This window comes from Panicum virgatum, chromosome 9N (genome assembly GCF_016808335.1).
Source record: "Panicum virgatum strain AP13 chromosome 9N, P.virgatum_v5, whole genome shotgun sequence".
Classification (NCBI taxonomy): Eukaryota; Viridiplantae; Streptophyta; class Magnoliopsida; order Poales; family Poaceae; genus Panicum; species Panicum virgatum.
The window spans coordinates 74,453,265-74,471,551 of NC_053153.1; the positions used below are offsets into that span (position 1 = coordinate 74,453,265).

Genomic DNA, 18,287 nt, shown 5'->3' on the forward strand with positions numbered 1-18,287 from the left:
AGCCATAGACATCACACATGGCGATGACTACCAGGCGGTCGGTACTCGGTACCACCACCTGATCCTTAAGACTACACTTAAAGCAGTCCCAGTCCTCCAACATTTCTATAGCATTAAATATATTATCATATAAGCAAAAAGTTAAGATAGTAGCAAAATTAATAAGAACATCAACATCAACATCAACATCAACATCAACCAAGCCTTTTAATCCCAAGCAAGTTGGGATAGACAAGAGTTGAAACCCAACAAAGACTATTATTCATGATTCTGGCACGTGAATCGCGGCTTTCCAAAGACAAATCTCTAGATATACTCCAATCTTTCAAGTCTCTTCTAATTATTTCTTCCCATGTCAACTTCGGCCGGCCCCTGACTCTCCTCATATTACCGTCGTGCAACAAAATTAATAAAAAAAAGATAAAATATGAAGAAATCAAGTCTCATACAAAAAAAACCATATCTACACAAAAAGCAAAACAAAAAGAGAATTGGAGAGGAATAGGAGAGAGAAGAGATGTGATTGGATAACAATTTATTTTGAAGAAACTACCCATTCGAGATATAGTTTCTATGAGTAATGTCTATATGACATGACAAGTATAGAAACTACTAGTGATTTTTTGGGTTGGGACTGGACTTATATATACAAATCACTGTAGAAAAGTTAGAAGACAACAATTGCGTTGAGGAAAAGAAACATTCCATTAGAACAGTAAAATTTGGGAGGCTGCCAAATGGCAACGAAGCCAAACTGTACCATCTTTACATATAACAAGCAGCTTCATGAAATTATTTGACACAAGAAAATTATCTTCCAACAAAAGATGGAATGGTAATGGTCCCAATTCATCGTAAAAAAAAAGCAACGGGTGGCCACTCAAGTCAGCCACGTCAGTTGAGCCTGCCTATCATTATTGACAGATTTGTTGGTTTGGGACAAGATCTCAAAAATAAAACATACTCAAAAACTTCCTCCACTCCAGCACGTAATGTGCTATGCTGAGGCCATAATATACTGACGCCAAAAGTCGCAATTTTATCTTGTCTTTGCAGACTGTAAACATGGTACACACCGGTACACAATCTAGTAGCGGAGCAAGTACGTCCGGCGTCTGAACCAGTTGTAGTCCGGAAGTCCCTGGATTGGTCCCATTGCAGCAATTGCAACATCCTGGAAGAAAATTTTAGCAAACAAAGACAAATTTTCATTATTATGCATGTTTTTTCTCAAGCTCCCAACTAACTCAAACGAAAAACTATTGACGCTCCAATTATATTTTCCCAAACTAAGTTGCTGGCAACAAAGTAGTAGCATTGAGATGGATAAACTATGGTCTTGGATACTCCAATTGATTGCTTGAAAATGTGAGCACAAAATGAAACCATGAACTAAGAACACTAGAGGTATAGAAGAACAAACAATGATACTATGGTAGCATATGCTTCATAATAGACATGAACGAACCATGAAAAATAAAATGAAGGCTCACCTAAAGAAAATGAAGGCTCAGAGCAAACAACAATAAAATGGGTTAGCGCATTGATGCTGGCATAACATACTGTTTTTGAAAATGCTGTAAATTCTACATAATGAAATGCTACAGGTTGGCAAAACAATACCTGGTCAAAGATAAAGCGATTTGCAACACGCTTCACAGTGCTAGCATCAACTGCATCTATTCTTGCAAAGAGCTCAGGAATAGGAATTCTTCTGCCATAGGTAAGCATCTGGCACAAGATGGGAACAGAAAATAACTTGTAAGGCGCTGACCAATAATAATATGACGTGATATCACATTTTTTTAGACACCACAAGAATAGAGCCTGAAAATACCTGACGGCCAATGTCCTCGACAACAGCGGTCGAACCATCAAGATGGAGTTGGATTGAGGACTTCAGCTGAAAGTGGCATAACAAATCGATGAAAATGTGGTTGGCTCAAAATAATCCCGTGGATGATTCATATATCAACAAAAAAATTATTATCATCCGACGATTGTCTTTCTCAAGCCCCCAAAAAATGAAACAACACAGGACAATAGTAGTATGCCGTGCTTGAGTATACTGAAATTCAATTACAGGCAAACCCAATCATAATGTTATCAAACAATTACCTGATTACGAGCACGGACAACATCTTCTTCCGTAACCCGGTACGACAACTTGCTCATCTCTTGCATAATTGCAAAAGCCAAATCATCCAAGCAATCAGCCTGCAAATCAAGGTCGTGTAAGGTCACCAGTAGTGCAGAACGCATTTAACATAAGATAACCATAACAAGTTTCACGGAAAAAGTATACTACCGCATAAAAGAAACATTACGGCAGGGTTACAATACTACTACATAAGCAGAAAGAAAAGGTTCACAACAGATTAGTGAGAACAAAAATTGATTTATGAGCAATGCACTACAGCATGTGTTCAAGCTCTTATTTTTGCAACGTTAGCCGCAGCCTACATAGGTGAATCCATCGAGGTCATCATTGGATTGACTAGTTTTTTAAACAGCCTTTTTTTAGCTTAAACCTAATTCATGCATGATTCTGGAATCTGGATTAATCATCTTAGTTAGAGAACTAAATAGATTGAAATGTGCATACACTTCATCCGTAAGTACATATATTCATGATTTCATTTGACAGAAAAAATCAAAAGTCTTATTTGTTTTGCAGTAGATCAGTATCAGCTAGGCTTGGGCCTCAATAATTAAAATGGAAAAAGGAAACAAAAGTCTCTCAATTTTTACATGGAAAAAAGGCCCTTCAAATTGCACAAAGCTGTTCTGAGAGAAAGACAATACAGTATGTAAATTACTTGTCTTCTTTCCGTTAAGTGTAAGAATTCTTCCAGTAACATTGTTGTCACCAAAAAACCGAACTGCTACAGCTTGTGTGGAGCTTTGATAGAAGTTTATGTGAGTTGAGAACATGCAGATGCTGGAATAGTAACAGGGGAGGAATAGCACAACCACACTTTCATATAGGAATAAAATACTATGTAAAACTTCTACTCAAAGGTAGATAGCAGCACTAACCTTAGCAACAGCATAGACACCAAACAGACCAGTGTCCTTATAATTCGTGTTGAATGCCATTACACTCTCAGCAATGTCATTGATCGCAGCCCTTTGCACAAGCTGTGAACTGTAATATTTATGCATAATATAATAAATATGTCAGTGGGATAAAAGAACACAACAAGATATATAAAAAAAGGATCGTCATACAAGATGGCAGAAAAAAAAGGAGGAACACAAACAAGGGAGGAACTCACCCCATGTGCTTTCCTCCACCAGCATTCTTGTTCCATGAACCAAGCATTGATTGCATAACCATCAATGCAACAGAATCTGGATCTACCCAGGATGCTCCATTGAAAGCAACAGCAAATTGAGCAAGGGGCATGTCATCATCAATGATTCGAACCTATTGAAGCATAAAATGCTAAGATAAACATTTGTTCATGACAAATAACACAGATAAGTATAGAGCGAAAATGGCAAAACACACCTCAGAGCCAGTAAAAGAGGCTGGTTTCTTAGCAACCAACATGCTTGTTGTTGTAGGGTCAGTTGATAGCTTGTTGAACAACTTATTTGCCTGCTGCACGATGTCTTCGTGTTTAACATTACCCGCAGCAGTGATAACCTGAAAACATGCAGAAGTCCATCATACTCAAGCAATAACAGGGACATAAAGAGGCATAGATGTATATTTTGAATATCATGTACCATTCTAGGAGCTGTATAATGAGTTGCAATGTAGTTCTCAAGGTCCTCTTTGGTGATTGACTTGACATTATCTGCCGAACCCAGGATTGGTCTGCCAAGGGATGTATACTGGAATGCAGTTGCATGGAGATGATCAAATATAACTTCCTCGGATTGTCCCTCAACCTACACAATGTAGAAGCAGACAGAAGAATTTATGATTCATAATAGTTACAACCACTTTAAATAAAGCATGAGCATATAGATCGTGGTATACAGAATGCATTGACTAAGCAACCAAAATAAGGATTTTCTTAGCACACACAAGTAAAAGAAGAATTTAGGCATCATTGATAGAGTTAGCAAAGGATACAAAACAAAGTTCCTAAAAGGCTTCGCAGAAAAGAGAAACAATTAACTGATCACACCCTGGGTTGAAGTGACCAAGTATGCATCGGCTAGACTCGCACACTTCGCAGAATATTTTTTTCTGTACTCTTTTTGTATAACATCTAAGCAAGTTTAAGGGTATGGTAAGAGAACAATACAAATTACAGACTGTTCGCCTCCCTTCCGCACTATAAAATTTGCAAACCCTTCTCCCAAGACATAGTAGCATAAGAAAAAAGGTGATCACGAATGACTAGTTTTCTCTTCCAGATATAGCGTTAGAATTAGTACAAATGCTAACAAACCAGAAAGACATATTCATCAAAAACTATGGAACATGTACGGCAACTAATCTGAGGCACCTGATTACCAGAACAGGTTTATGCAGCACCAAAACGAGAAATGCTGACGGAAACAGATATCAACACATCAGGGGACATACCTCCTCCATCTCTCTTAAGATCACTTCGCGCTCACGTTCAATGCGGGCCTCATCGAGATTAGAGTTCTGCAAGATGTCAGCGAGGACCTCCATCGCACGAGATACGTCCTTGTCAAGCACCTTCGCGTAGTAGGTTGTCTGCTCCCGAGACGTGTAGGCATTGAGGTGACCGCCCATGTCCTCGATCTCCTTCTCCAGCTGCGCGGCGCTGCGCTTGCCAGTGCCCTTGAACAGCATGTGCTCGACGAAATGCGCGACGCCGGCCGCCTCCTCGTTCTCGTACCTGCTGCCCGCGTCGATCCAGACGCCGACCGTAGCTGTGCGCGCGGCGAGGGACGACTCCGTGGCGACGCGCAGGCCGTTGGGCAGCGTGGTGACGCGGGTCTCCGGCGCCGCGAGGATGGCCGTGTGGTCGGCGTGGGTCGGTACGGGATTGGCGTAGCGGAGGAAGCGCGGGTCCGGGTGCTCGAGCCGCCGGAGCCTGGCGTTCACGGCCTCTACGATGCGGTCGTACGGCATCACGGGGGCGCGCGTCGGGGGCGCGTCGGGAGCGAGGACCCCAGGGCCCGCGGCGACGGCCGTGGAGGCCTCGCGCGCGTTCCCGGCCGCCGCCGCGGCGATGGCCGAGCGGCGGCGCACCGCGCTGGATAGGATGCGGCGGAACGCCATCGCGGCGGATCTGATTTGGTGCTCTCGCCGGCGGCGGCGGAGGCGGAGATCTGACTTGGTTAGGGTTTGGAGAAGGTGGGGAAGGAAGATGCCTGGCTGCCAAGGGCGAAGGAGAAGTGCTGGGTGGGCGTAGCTTACTTTATGGGGGACCCACGTGTCATCGAGAGGAGGCTGTTGAAGCGTGGGAATTGGGACTGCTCTCACCCTTGTTCTCGTGGAATGGGCACGGATTTCCTCAGGAAGTTTGGGCCAAGCTAGATCATTTTTGGGTTGTGGAGACTTGTTGGGCCGCGCCTATCTATCGCAGATGAATGTTCATTGTGAGAGTCTGAGAGAGTTGGGAGCAAAATTCCCTTTTTGTATTTTCTCTTGATTTCAGCCTTTCAGGCCACACATTCCTTTCGCATTACACTCGGAAAGTTCATACAAAAATACATCAACGGCCCCTGCTCAATAATCCGCATTTTTCAATAAAAATGTTTTATTCACACATTTCGACCAAGACTTTCCAGATGCAATCAAAAATTTATTTGTTGAAACTTACTTCACTTTGCTACTCTTCTGCACATACAAAACTAAGCATGAGCAACAGCAAGCCTACAACTCATGAAGAGAGTACTAGATCATTCCACATATCACCAGCACGCCGGTAGTGCTTGGTGTCTCATGAATAGCCGATGAGAATCAGCAGTTAAGGATGAATTAAGAAAGAACAAGAAGAGGAGAGGGAACATAAAACATCTGGATCATGTGCGACGATGCTCCGCATATCTGGGCTGATGTAGCTGACGTTCACACGGTAGATGTGGCGGTGGCTTCAGCTTTCCCAGCTCCATGCATTGCTGTCGACAGTAACTGTCAGCCGCCATTGACACAATCAAGCATGGTGAGCATGCTTTTCACAAATAAATAAATAAATATAGAACTTAGTGAAACAATTTTTGTACACAGATATGCCAACTTAGTTTTCCTTGACAGTAAAAACTCACCACGACAGTTTTTCTGGCCGCAGCTGAAATTTTGGTTCCATGGGAACTGTTGCAGGTTTTGTCGACCTGGGTTAAATATGAACAATTAGTATGTACTGCAAAAGTAAACCAACAGTTTTGAATAATTTCTGCAACACAGTGAACTGGTAACAAAGTGTTTCTTGTTTACAGAAAATTTAACTCTTTGAACCCGTAAAGAATCAAAATCTAGCAAGAAACAATTACCTTTTCGGGATAAAAGGCCGGTCAAAGTATGGCATGGGTTGTGCTTTAGGAATAAGCTCCGTCCTTCTCAGTTGCCTTATCCTTTCTTGCTCCTCCAGCTCCTGTTGCCTCTCCCACTCCAATCTTTGTTGCTCAGCGAACTTGTTCCTCTCCAGCACCTAAATTATCAATAAAAACATGATTAAAAAGATTAGTATCAATTAGTTCCATTGATATTAGACTTTGGACAGTGTGCTATGTAAAACGAATTTAAAGAGTCTTACATGCTGATCAAATTCAGCACGTTCAAGTGCACGAACGTCGCTATGCAGAACAAGGTCTATCAGCTCAGTTCTTTCTTTAACTGCTGGCTTTACCAGACACTGAAATGAAGAGAGAATCAAAACATTGTTTTTTATTGAAATGTAAACAATGAAAATCCCTTCACAGTTATAAAGAAATTTAGGCAATCAGTGCAGTAGAAGTTTGACACTGTCGATTTTCCTAATAAGCTACTGTCATGATAAAGAATAAGGGCATTCATAGGTAGCAATTTCCCAATCAGCTGTAGTAAAACATACCTCGGGCTCATCTGTAGTCCATGGCAATCCTTGCGCAATATGGATACGCTTCTTCTCTTCCTCCAAAAGCATCTCCTGCACCTTTTGGACGAACTGTTGTTCCTTAAATCTTCCCCTTTGCTGCCGTGAGGAACCATAATGATCGATTTTTCACACATCAGCTTATTCAAAATAAGGTGCCCTCAAGTTTTGAAATCAAGGCATAATCTTGAAATGACTCAGCTTAGATTTGTCAAGCCCCATAAAAGTAAGTATCATTTGACAAATTACAACATGGCATACTACTTAACAATATCATATTTATGATATACCATGCAATAAAGATGGTCAGAAGGGCTTTTAATCATTCACAATGCTAGACAGTACAATATGCACTAATGTATGCTAATGCAGAGCATTACTGGACTAATAAGCACAACCATATAATACAGTCTTTGTGGAAATGAAATGCAACTTATAGGACATGACTTTGACAGCACTAAGGAAAGTGACGATGTGTTATTACCTCAGTCCTTAGCTTGAAGGGATGCTGGCTTGTGACCTTGAGCTTTTTGTTCCAGCTGCTCCTTAGCGACTCCGAGGACTGCCAGAGAAGCATCCATTCGCATATGAGAACATGCTAATACAAGCTCGATCCCAAATAGAAATTAAAACTATGTCAGGCTTACCTTTCTCCTGCTCCTACGCCCTCCAGCTGATGTTCTGCTGTCCCAGCTTAGCCTAACATGAGCAACAAACTATTGCCAATAAACATTGCACAAAAATGATAAAACGAATCATTCCATTTGTCTGTCAACGTCAACTAACCTGTCGGTGTTGCCATCAAGCGACGAGCAGAGCCTATTAGGCACTGCGTTGGGGAAATCAGCCGACGAGAACACGGACATCGGTGGGGGCTCCAGGTCACCATCACCCTCATCCTTCAACGGCTGCAACCCGGGCAGCGCCCATGAACCCTCACCGGCCTTGTCTGCGTCGGAGGTGGCGCCGGAGATGGTAAGCAGGCTCTCGAACGCGTGCACCAAATGCTTGACACGTCCGGCGCCGGGATCTGGAACACTGCTCATCGCCTTCGCCATCGCCTTCGTCCGCATCGCCCTCACCTTGCTGCTCCCCTCCAGGTCCGCCTCGTTCCTCTCCTGCTCATCTTCTAATGCGTTGCCTCTCTCATCCTCTTCAGCGGCGACCTCCTGTGCTACCAATTGCTCCTCCACGGCAGCGGCGGCCTCGGCGCGCTGCCTGCGGAAGAACTCCTCCTGCGACGCGCGCAGCGCCTGGCGCGCCGCCTCACGGCACTTGTCGAAGTCGATCTCGCCCCCGCCGCCGCCTCCCACGCTCCCGACGTTGCGCCTCCGCCTCGCGCCCTTCGCCACGAGGAATCGCCGCTCCCGCTCCCGCTCCCGCGGAGGCGGCGGGGGCGCCACGGGCGCGGGCGTGGAGGGCTTCTTCTTCGCGGAGGCGGCGGACTTGGCGCCCGCGGCCGCCGATGACCTGAGGACGGGCTTGGACGGCGTTGGCTGCGGGGGAGGAGGCGTGCCGGGGATGTTGGGGTGGGCGTTCTCGGACGCGTGGGAGAGCCGCGCGCGTGCCGAGCACGGTGTCTTCGTCGGCGTCTTGCCTGCCGCCGCCCCCGCCGCCGCTGGGGCCAGGGGCTTGGTCGGAGTCCTGGCCGCCGACGCGGGGCCCAGGGGCTTCGTCGGAGTCTTCGCGGCCGCCGCCGTCGCCATCCCTGGGATTTGGAGCTCGGCGCGCGGCGGGATCGTGCTGGATCGTGGGGGCTCCGCGTGTTCGGTGGGTGGATTTGATTCGGCGAATTATTCCGGTGGGGATGGGAGAGCGGGGAACGGGAGGAGAAGCAGCAGATGGGAAAAGGGTGCGTTGGGGGCGCAACGGCTAGTTTCTTCCGTGGCGCTCCGCCCGAGGCGTTCGAACATTTGGCTGCACGACTCGTGCCTGACATGTGGGCTCCAGGCACACGGACCCCAATGTCATCGAGGCGTCTTTGTCTTGTGCGTGTCGGATCGGTGTGGGTTGTCCACGTGGAGGGTGCCGTGGACAAGTAGTGATCGCGACACGATTCCGGAACATCAGGTGTCTATCAGAACGTGCCGCGATGCGAGTGAAAAGCACGAACGAGCTCAACGATGGCACCTGGTGTTATGATGCAATCGGCAAGGAGGACGTGATCGTGTTGGTTCGCGGTTCACGCCGTTGATTGCTATGCATCATGCATGTCATCGTTCGTATGCTTCGTGCACGAGACGAGAAGGATGTTAGCAACGAGAACACTGCTGCATCGTCGTCGGTTGACTAAGATGGGCCGCGAGCAGGAACTCGTCTCAGGAAGCCCAACCCCAAGATCCATGGGCCGGACTGGGTCCAGGCGCTTGCATGCGTCTAACAGGCTGCGGCCTTGTAATAGCTCTATTAATAGGCAATGTGAGAGGGAGAGAGGGCATCAACTTGTATTCCAAGACACAACTACTCTGAATCCCAAATCTGTCCTCTGCTCGCCATCCCCTGTCTTCCTCTCGTGCTGCTCTTCTCCTCTACTCTGTTTCCATTCTGGTGTTAGATTCCACTACTGCTAACATATTGGTTTCAGAGACGCGATCTGGAGCCACATCAGATCTCCCACGACTACTTCACTCGATTCCACAAGTCCAGGGGTGCCATGGATCCCCAACTGAAGCTCATCATGGACGAGCTGCAGACGATCACCGCTTCAGTTGCTGATATGAAGAGCTCGGTGTCGGAGCGCATCGACGGCATGGAGCGACCATCGGCGACCACTTCAGCATCCTGGAGGGCGCAGCAAGCGACTTCGGCAGCTGGAAGCCGCGGATCGAGTCTACCGTGGAGGATCTGCGTGTGGAGGTGGGAGCTCTCCGCAAGACGGTGAATCGGGTGGCTCTCGATTCTCCATCGCCTGCGACTTCAGGCATCCTTCCCACTCCGGTGTCGGCCGCGGCTCCTACATCGGCCTATGTTCATGCCGACGGCCCTGATGGGCACCGTTCGTCACCAAATCACCGAGAGCCTGTGTTTGGGTCGGTGTTTACCCACACGCATCTCCCGGTCACAGGTATGCAGAACTCTCGTGACCCTGCTTTACAGCGTTCTACTTCTCTTCCGCAGTTTGGGCCTCTTACTTCGGGTAGCAAGTCTCGTAGTGGGGAGTCTGAGTCCGAAAATTTTCGCTCTCATGGTCGAGTTCCTAAGGTTAATTTTCCAGTGTTCATGGGCGATAATCCGAAATTGTGGATTAGTCATTGCAAGGATTACTTCGATCTCTATAACGTTGAGCCTTCTGACTAGATCAAGATCTCATCTATGCACTTTACCGAATCTGCGGCCCGTTGGCTACAGTCGGTCGAATCTCGTGTTTGTTCCTTTTCTTGGGAGGAGTTCTGTACTTTGGTTCTAGAGCGTTTTGGCCGTGATGAGCATGCCTTGCTCATTCGACAACTCTTTCATATCCGCCAGGTGGGTTCAGTGGCTGATTATGTTGCCAAGTTCACTGAACTAGTGGATCAGTTGCGTGCGTACCAGTACTCTGATGATTCTCTGCACTTTACGTTGTGTTTCATTGATGGTCTTAGAGAAGATATTAAGGCTATTGTTATGGTTCAGCGTCCCTCTGTTCTGGATACTGCTTGCGTTCTTGCACAATTGCAGGAGGAAGTTTTGGAGCCGGTGAAGAAGAAGGAGTTCCGCAAGCCTGAATTCTTCTCTCCGGGTTGGGCTACGGTGAAGGGAATGTTTCCCTTGCCGATTCCTCCTCGTGTGGATAAAGGAGGCACGTCGTTGCAACCTGGGGATCGCCGATCTGCGGACTCTATTCGGCAGTGGCCCCTTGATGATAAGATGGCTTCTCTGCGGGCGTATCGCCGCACTCGTGGATTATGTGAGAAGTGCGCTGAGAAGTGGAGTAGAGACCATCGCTGTTCTGAGCAGATTTAGTTACATGCTCTGCAGGAAATTTGGGATTTATATCAGTCGGATGATTCTGTTGATGGGGTTTCTTCTCCTGAGTCATCAATGTCCGATGGTCAGCTCATGTCCTTGTCTCTGGCAGCTGTTCAGGGTACATCATGTCCTCATACGATTCAGTTCAGAGGTTCTATCTAGCAGCGTGAGGTGTTGATCCTGTTGGATTCGAGTAGCTCGAATACCTTTGTCAGTAGTGCTCTTGCTTCACAGCTGCAAGGTTTATCTCATTTGACCTCCCCGGTAGCGGTTAAGCTGCAAGGTTTATCTCATTTGACCTCCCCGGTAGCGGTTAAAGTGGCTGATGGGGGTCTTCTCCACTGTACTTCATATTTTCCTGTGTTGCAATGGGAAACTAATGGCTGTCTTTTTCAGTCTGAAGCAAAGGTGTTGCCTCTAACACATTTTGATCTCATTGTGGGTATGGATTGGTTGGAGTTGTTCAGTCCCATGAAGGTTGATTGGAAACAAAAGTGGCTAGCCATACCATATCAGGGTTCTACAGTGCTGTTGCAAGGTATTCCATCAACTATCCCTGAACTGTCTGTGGTGGAAGTGTGTGCTTTTTTGTTGGTTGATGGTAAAGCTGTCCATTTGGTCGTGCCTGATGATCTGTAAGCACTCTTGGATGAATTTGCTGCTGTCTTTCAACCTCCTGTGGGTTTGCCTCCAGCCCGGCATTGTCATCGTGTTATTCCTCTAGTTCCTGGTGCCACCCCTGTATCAGTTCGACCTTATAGATATCCTCCAGTGATTAAGGATGAAATTGAGCGCCAGGTGGCGGAAATGTTGAAGGCCGGTATTATTCAGCATAGCCTCAGCCCATTTTCTTCTTCTGTTTTGATGGTTAAGAAGAAAGATCACACATGAAGATTTTGTGTTGACTTTAGGCATCTTAATGCCATCACAGTTAAGGGTAAATATCTTGTTCCAATCATAGATGAGTTTTTGGATGAGCTGTCTCATGCTAGTTGGTTTTCTTCTCTGGATCTTACTGCTGGCTATCACCAAGTCAGATTGAAGGAGGGTGAGGAATTTAAAACTGCATTTCAAACACACTCTGGGCATTATGAATTCAGAGTTATGGCTTTTGGGTCATCTGGAGGTCCTGCCACATCTCAGAAAGCTATGAATACTACTTTGCACCCTCTTCTTCACAAATGTGTTCTAGTTTTCTTTGATGTCATTCTTGTGTATAGTCAGTCTTATGAGGAGCATTTGGATCATCTCAGATTAGTTCTGCAGTTACTTGCTCAAGATCAGTGGAAAGTCAAGCTATCCAAGTGTGTTTTTGCTCAGAGGAGGATAGCTTATTTGGGTCACATTATTAGTGGGCAAGGTGTGGCTACTGACCCAGCCAAAATTGAGGCTGTGATGAATTGGCCGACTCCTATGGATGTTAAGCAACTAAGGAGTTTTTTGGGCTTAGCTGGCTATTATAGGAAGTTTGTCAAGCATTTTGGGGGTTATTAGCAAGCCACTGACTGACTTGTTGGAGAAAGGAGCTCTGTTTATATGGACACAAGGTCATGATACTGCTTTTCAGACTCTGAAGTCTGCTCTTTGTTCTGCACCTGTATTAGCCCTACCTGACTTTACTAAGCCATTCTGCATTGAGATTGATGCTTGTGGTATTGGGGTGGGTGTTGTATTGATGCAATCTGGCCATCCACTAGCTTATTTGAGCAAAGATTTGGGTCCTAGGTCTCAGGGCGCCTCTACTTATGAGAAAGAATATTTGGCAATTTTGTTGGCTGTTGATCAGTGGAGAGCTTATTTGCAGCATGAAGAATTTCACATTTATACAGACCACAAAAGTTTATCTCTGCTGTCTGATCAGAGGCTGCATACTCATTGGCAGAAAAAGGTTTTCACCAAGTTGTTGGGTCTTCAATACAAAATTGCGTATAAGCAAGGTGTGGACAATCGTGCTGCTGATGCTCTCTCCAGAAATGTGAGCCATTCACCTGATTGTGCTGCTATCTCTTATGCTTCTCCTCAATGGTTGGAGGATGTGGTGGCCTCTTATGAAGGATATACTCATGTGCAAGCCATTATAGCCAAGTTGGTGGTGCAATCTGATGTTGTTCCTCATTTCTCTTGGAAGGCTGGTCTTCTCAGGTACAAGAATCGTATTTGGGTTGGTCATAATCCAGTCTTGCATAAGAAAATCATAGCTGCTTTACATGATAGTGTTGTGGGGGGCCATTCTGGGGTTCCCGTGACCTATAGCAGAATTAAGCACCTGTTTGCTTGGACTGGTCTTAGAAATGATGTTGAACAGTATGTCAAAGCTTGTGTGGTTTGTCAACAGGCCAAGCCTGATCGGGCTAAGCTACCAGGGTTGCTTCAGCCTTCGCCAGTGCCAGCTGCTGCTTGGCAGGTTGTTTCCTTGGACTTCATTGAAGCCTTGCCTTTATCTGGAGGTTATAACTGTATTCTGGTGGTAGTGGACCTCTTCTCCAAATATGCTCACTTTTTGGGTCTGAAGCATCCCTTTACTGCTGCTACTGTGGCTCAAAAGTTCTTGACTGAGGTTTATCGTCTTCATGGGTTACCAGTTGCTTTAGTGTCTGACCGTGACAAGATTTTTACCAGCAAATTCTGGAAGGAGCTTTTCCATCTGGCTGATGTACAGCTTCGTCACAGCACTGCTTACCATCCTCAATCCGATGGTCAGACCGAGAGGCTCAACCAGTGTCTTGAAACATTCTTGCGGTGTTTTGTGCACTCTTGTCCAAGCAAATAGAGTAAGTGGTTGGCTGTTGCTGAGTATTGGTACAATACCAGTGATCATTCTACGATAGGCCGTTCCCCCTTTTAGGTTCTATATGGCCACAAGCCCCGTCATTTTGGTATCTCTGACAGCGATGTGGCTGTGCCGGAATTGTCGGATTGGCTACAGAAACGACAGATGATGACTGAATTGGTCCGACAACATTTGCTGTGTTCTAAGCAGCGCATGAAGAAGCACGCTGATTCCAAGCATTCTGATCGCCAATTTCAGCTCGGCGACTTGGTGTTTGTGAAGCTCCAGCCTTATGTCCAAACTTCTGTTGCCTCTCGTTCTTGCAACAAGCTTGCTTTTAAATTCTTTGGGCCTTTTCGCATTCTGGAACATATTGGCACTGTCGCTTATAAGTTAGACCTGCCGGTGTCTTCCTCAGTGCATCCAGTGTTTCATGTCTCCCAGCTGAAGCGCATGGTCGGGTCTGATTGAAGCGTCCCCTCATAAGAGGTGACTCAAATGTGATACGAATATCAGTCCCAGGAGGCTGATAACACATTTATTACATCATATGGTACATCGCCGTATAACTCTACGCGGTAATGGGCAATGAAGCGCCACTATCGCGAGGACAACAACTAAAACCCAAACAAAAACGTGAACCACGAAGAGGTCATCAGAGTCTTACGCCATACGAAGCTTCCTGCGGGTGACCCTAACCACAGGTAAGGTTGGGTGCAGAACGAAATCCCTACTCAATGTCCTCGGGAATAAATTCTGGATCTTCCTCTGTAAAAATTAAGCAAGGGTGAGTACAAATGTACTCAGCAAGTCCAACCACACCCACGGAGAGGGTATAAACAGAATATATTTCCAGGATAAATCAAGGATGAGACTAAGATTTAATTTGCGGAAAGCTAATTTTTATGCATGGGTTTATTTTGAAATAGGGTTTTTCTTAAAACAAATCTTTAGTAACTGAGTGGGGTTGATCCTACACAAAGGATCCAAGTTTAAATTGCTATCGGACTCCTCACCCGCCGTAGCACACGGCACAGCTACCAGACACTTTTCCAAAACAACTCACGCCAAACCATCCATTCCCAGAAGAAGTAATAGTTGTGTGACCAAACCGTAACTCGCCCAATACCGTGGGCACGGCTATTCGAATAGATTTTATACTCTGCAGAGGTGTGCAACTTTACCTACAAGCGGGGTACCACAGCACGATCACCTTGGTGTCGGTGAAGATCCCAACAAAGCTATTATCCACCTTAGCTAGACCTGACTATCCACCAAGGGGTCATTGACCTATTACCGAGGTTTAACCGGGGCATAAGTCACCGCGATCTTATCCCTTCTCCTTGATCACCCATTGCTCTCAGCTCTCCTGATGGCTATCAGACTAACTAGTGGGGTTTATGCTAAGCCGTTGCCACATACAACGGTCGAGTGGTTTGCACGATAGTTGAGTTAGGCAAGATGACACATCAACTCGGTCTTTAATTATGACAAGACGGATATCTCCCAACCTTGCTCAACCACACAGATACGAGCACACTATTTGGCATCCCACACAGGAATCACCATCCATCTCATCTAAGCATGTCTTTTGTTTATTTTCCAAAAATTCTATTTTTCCCATTTTGATACTCACGCCTTTTTTTAAAAAACATTTAATAATAATATTTGAAGTACAATGAGTAACCAGGTCCTAAGCGTTCTAGTAGGGTTTATCGTCCAAACAGAGTAAATCATATTCAGAGACAAACCTAGGTTATCAAGGAATGGTCAAAGCAATCAAGGAGTGGCTATCCAACAGGGTTTTAGCAGCAATACAATATGCAGTTTTGAAAACAGGCTAATAGATTGTGTTTATAAAACTGGGACAAAATATGCATCAAATGATGAGATTGAACTTGCCGTCTTCGAAACCTTCCGGGAGTTCCTTCTCGCGGTACTTGTTCTCGGGCTCGGGGTCGCGGTACTGGTCGGCAAACTCCTCGATGGGTTCTCCCTCATTCACACCGTGATCTACGGCGCACACAAACAAGCACACAAGCACAACAATAAAATGAGCTAAAAGAGGAGAAGAAAAGTAGGGAGAAATTGATGGAATGATTTAACAAGAATTTAGGAAAGGAAAAAGTGGTTCGGAGCTTTGATGGGTGAAACGTGTGGTGTAGGCTAGTGATTAAGCATGAAATAAAATAAAGTGGGCTCTTTGGTTGCACGTGATGGGTTTGAGTTGGGCTGGACTGTGTGATTAGTATTTGGGCTTTTGGACTTGATTGGTGTTGTGGGCCTGCTGGAAGACAGAAACGGAAGAGACTCGTGCACCCAGGGGCTTCGTGCTCCTCATGCACGGTCACCATGGGAGGCAAGCCAAGCTTCTGCAGCTTGTCGTACGTCAGCACGAGCCACCAAACTTGAAACTGAGAACACGGGGAGAAAGAGGAGGCTAAGGGGGTTTCATTATGACGGCTTCGAGCATGGGAGGCGCCGGTGGGCTCCTGCCGCGTGGCAGCCATGGCGCGGCTTATGAGCTCGTCGAGCTCAACTCAGGTGGAGGGGCTAGTACGGGGATGATGGTGTTAGAAATCTAGGCAATTTTCGGTATATTTTAATTCCAAAATTAAATGTATAAATTAGCAATATTTCTATGACTTTAAGGAGTAAAATAAAACATGTGAACATGTTTATACTTATCACACATATAAGCATAAACAATATAAATAACCAAAGTTTCAGGGAGTACCCTAAAGCGGGGCCGTTGCCGGAGGCATTGGCTGCGCTGTTACCAACTGGAGTAGACATCTACTCGGTTGGCCTCAGTCGAAGTAGTCGAACTAAATCGGTGCAGGAAGAAGTTCGCAGTGCAGTCCCACGAACGGTCACCAAGATGTAGTCGACGTAGTCGTTCGGCCATCAGAATGTAGTCGACGTAGTCGTTCGACTCGTCCACCAGGAAGTAGTCGTACAATCGGGCAAAGCCTTAGTATTTTTGAGCAGTCACGCTAAAGCGTTACCCAAAAACCTGATTGCCCGCCTATCCCGTGCAGGATCTCAAGGCGAGCAAGGTTTCGGAGGCCTGCTCACGCTAATTCTGTGCGCGCAGAAATTAGCGTTGGGGAACTCAGTTGTTGCAACTGGAGAGGGAGAAGAGAGGAGCCGAGTTGCCTCAGTGCTCTGGTGCAGGATGGATGAGGGGAATGGCACTCCTTATATAGTGACTCAGGTGCTCAGGTTCGTTGAACCTGGACACCATCAGAGTCATTTAGGTGATGCGGTTATGGCCATTAATTACAGATTTAATTGCACGTTTAATCGCACGATTAATTGCTGTCAACGGCAAAATAGCCATCACATCACACCGCGCCGCGCCGCGCCGCGCCGCGCCGCGCCGCCCGTCCGGCCGGCCGCGCCTCGCCGCGCCGCGCCGCGCCTCGCCTCGGCCACGGCCACGGCCACGGCCCGGCCCGGCCCGGCTCGGCGAGGCGAGCGAGCGCGCGCGCGCGTGTGGTTCACCGTCCTCCTCTTACCGGCTTCACAAGTGGTGTACAAGAAGTCCACCTTTTAAGTCGGTTGAGATCCTCCTCAATTCCCGGTACGGAATTAAACATTGATTCCCTAGCATTAATAGTGGGCTTTAAATTCTTTTAATGCTTTAGAATAAATGGGCCAAGCCCATTACTCCAACAATCCCCACCAAGAAATTCAAGCCACACTAGAAATACCCTCATTCTCTCATTGATATACCAGTATTCGACAGAGACTGTTAAGTTGAACTTCCATCTAGGACAAAGGCTACACTTATTCACAACTGTGCAATGGATTATGCCTTGAATTGCCAGTTTTGTGCAAACAAGTTTGACCAGAGCCCTACACTGGTACTAGACTGCAAAAGCATCCCCGCGGTTTGGAGCTTATAAGTCATACTCCAGGCCCTTCATGAGTTTCTAGAGAATACCCAATTCTCATAGACCATGACCAGTGGTCAAACTCATATAGGTGTGTTCCTTTTCAGATGTTCTGTAGGACAACATCTTTGTTTCAAGAAAACAACTCATTTGTTTAAAAGAAACCACCTGGCACACATTAAGGTATAGACCAACCTGCCATACAGATTAGAAGAGAAATGCACCTTATACACGGAATGAGCCCTTTTCACAAAGGTTCTCTTCTCACAGTCAGACTTTAGTTTGTTTCACCATCCTAATTCACGGGATCTCCGATCACATAGGACAGGTTTCCACTATAGAATGACTCACGTGGGTCTCAAGCCCAATTCCATAGATGCATTGTCTATCACATTTCGTGAAAGACCCTTTGTAAACTGATCTGCCAGATTTTTAGCCGTCTGAACATAGTCCAGGGCTATAACTCCGGAGTTTCTCAATTTTCTGACAGATTTCAACCGCCTTTTCACATGTCTAGATGACTTCATGTTATCCTTTGAACTATTCACCTTGACAATTACCGTTTGATTGTCACAGTTCATTAGGATTGCCGGTAACGGTTTTTCAACTATCGGCAAGTCCATAAGGAGCTCACGAAGCCACTCAGCCTCAACAGTGGCG

General features: G+C 46.2%; 2 protein-coding genes across 4 annotated transcripts; both read right to left on the bottom strand.

Annotated features, from left to right (window-relative positions):
- Window positions 1-686: 686 nt before the first annotated feature.
- LOC120692789 (probable mitochondrial-processing peptidase subunit beta, mitochondrial) lies at window positions 687-5,478 on the bottom strand. The gene is made up of 9 exons (XM_039976175.1): window positions 4,547-5,478; window positions 3,736-3,900; window positions 3,515-3,652; window positions 3,279-3,430; window positions 3,040-3,148; window positions 2,119-2,217; window positions 1,838-1,903; window positions 1,624-1,731; window positions 687-1,174 (listed from the first exon to the last, which is right to left on the bottom strand). The coding sequence occupies exons 1-9, from the start codon at window positions 5,213-5,215 to the stop codon at window positions 1,088-1,090; spliced, it is 1,593 nt and encodes a 530-aa protein (XP_039832109.1). The 5' UTR covers window positions 5,216-5,478; the 3' UTR covers window positions 687-1,087.
- Window positions 5,479-5,662: 184 nt separating this feature from the next.
- Window positions 5,663-14,235, bottom strand: LOC120692788 (atherin-like). 3 transcript variants are annotated; one of them, XM_039976171.1, is made up of 8 exons: window positions 7,797-10,828; window positions 7,658-7,709; window positions 7,495-7,572; window positions 6,990-7,109; window positions 6,693-6,791; window positions 6,430-6,587; window positions 6,205-6,270; window positions 5,663-6,070 (listed from the first exon to the last, which is right to left on the bottom strand). In XM_039976171.1, the coding sequence occupies exons 1-8, from the start codon at window positions 8,714-8,716 to the stop codon at window positions 5,962-5,964; spliced, it is 1,602 nt and encodes a 533-aa protein (XP_039832105.1). In that variant the 5' UTR covers window positions 8,717-10,828; the 3' UTR covers window positions 5,663-5,961. The 3 variants fall into 3 exon arrangements, with proteins under 3 accessions (XP_039832105.1, XP_039832107.1, XP_039832108.1); XM_039976173.1 differs by having other exon boundaries at window positions 5,663-6,057; window positions 7,797-10,819; XM_039976174.1 differs by lacking the exons at window positions 5,663-6,070; window positions 6,205-6,270 and adding an exon at window positions 11,258-14,235 and having other exon boundaries at window positions 6,426-6,587; window positions 7,797-11,215.
- Between the last annotated feature and the right edge of the window lie 4,052 nt (window positions 14,236-18,287).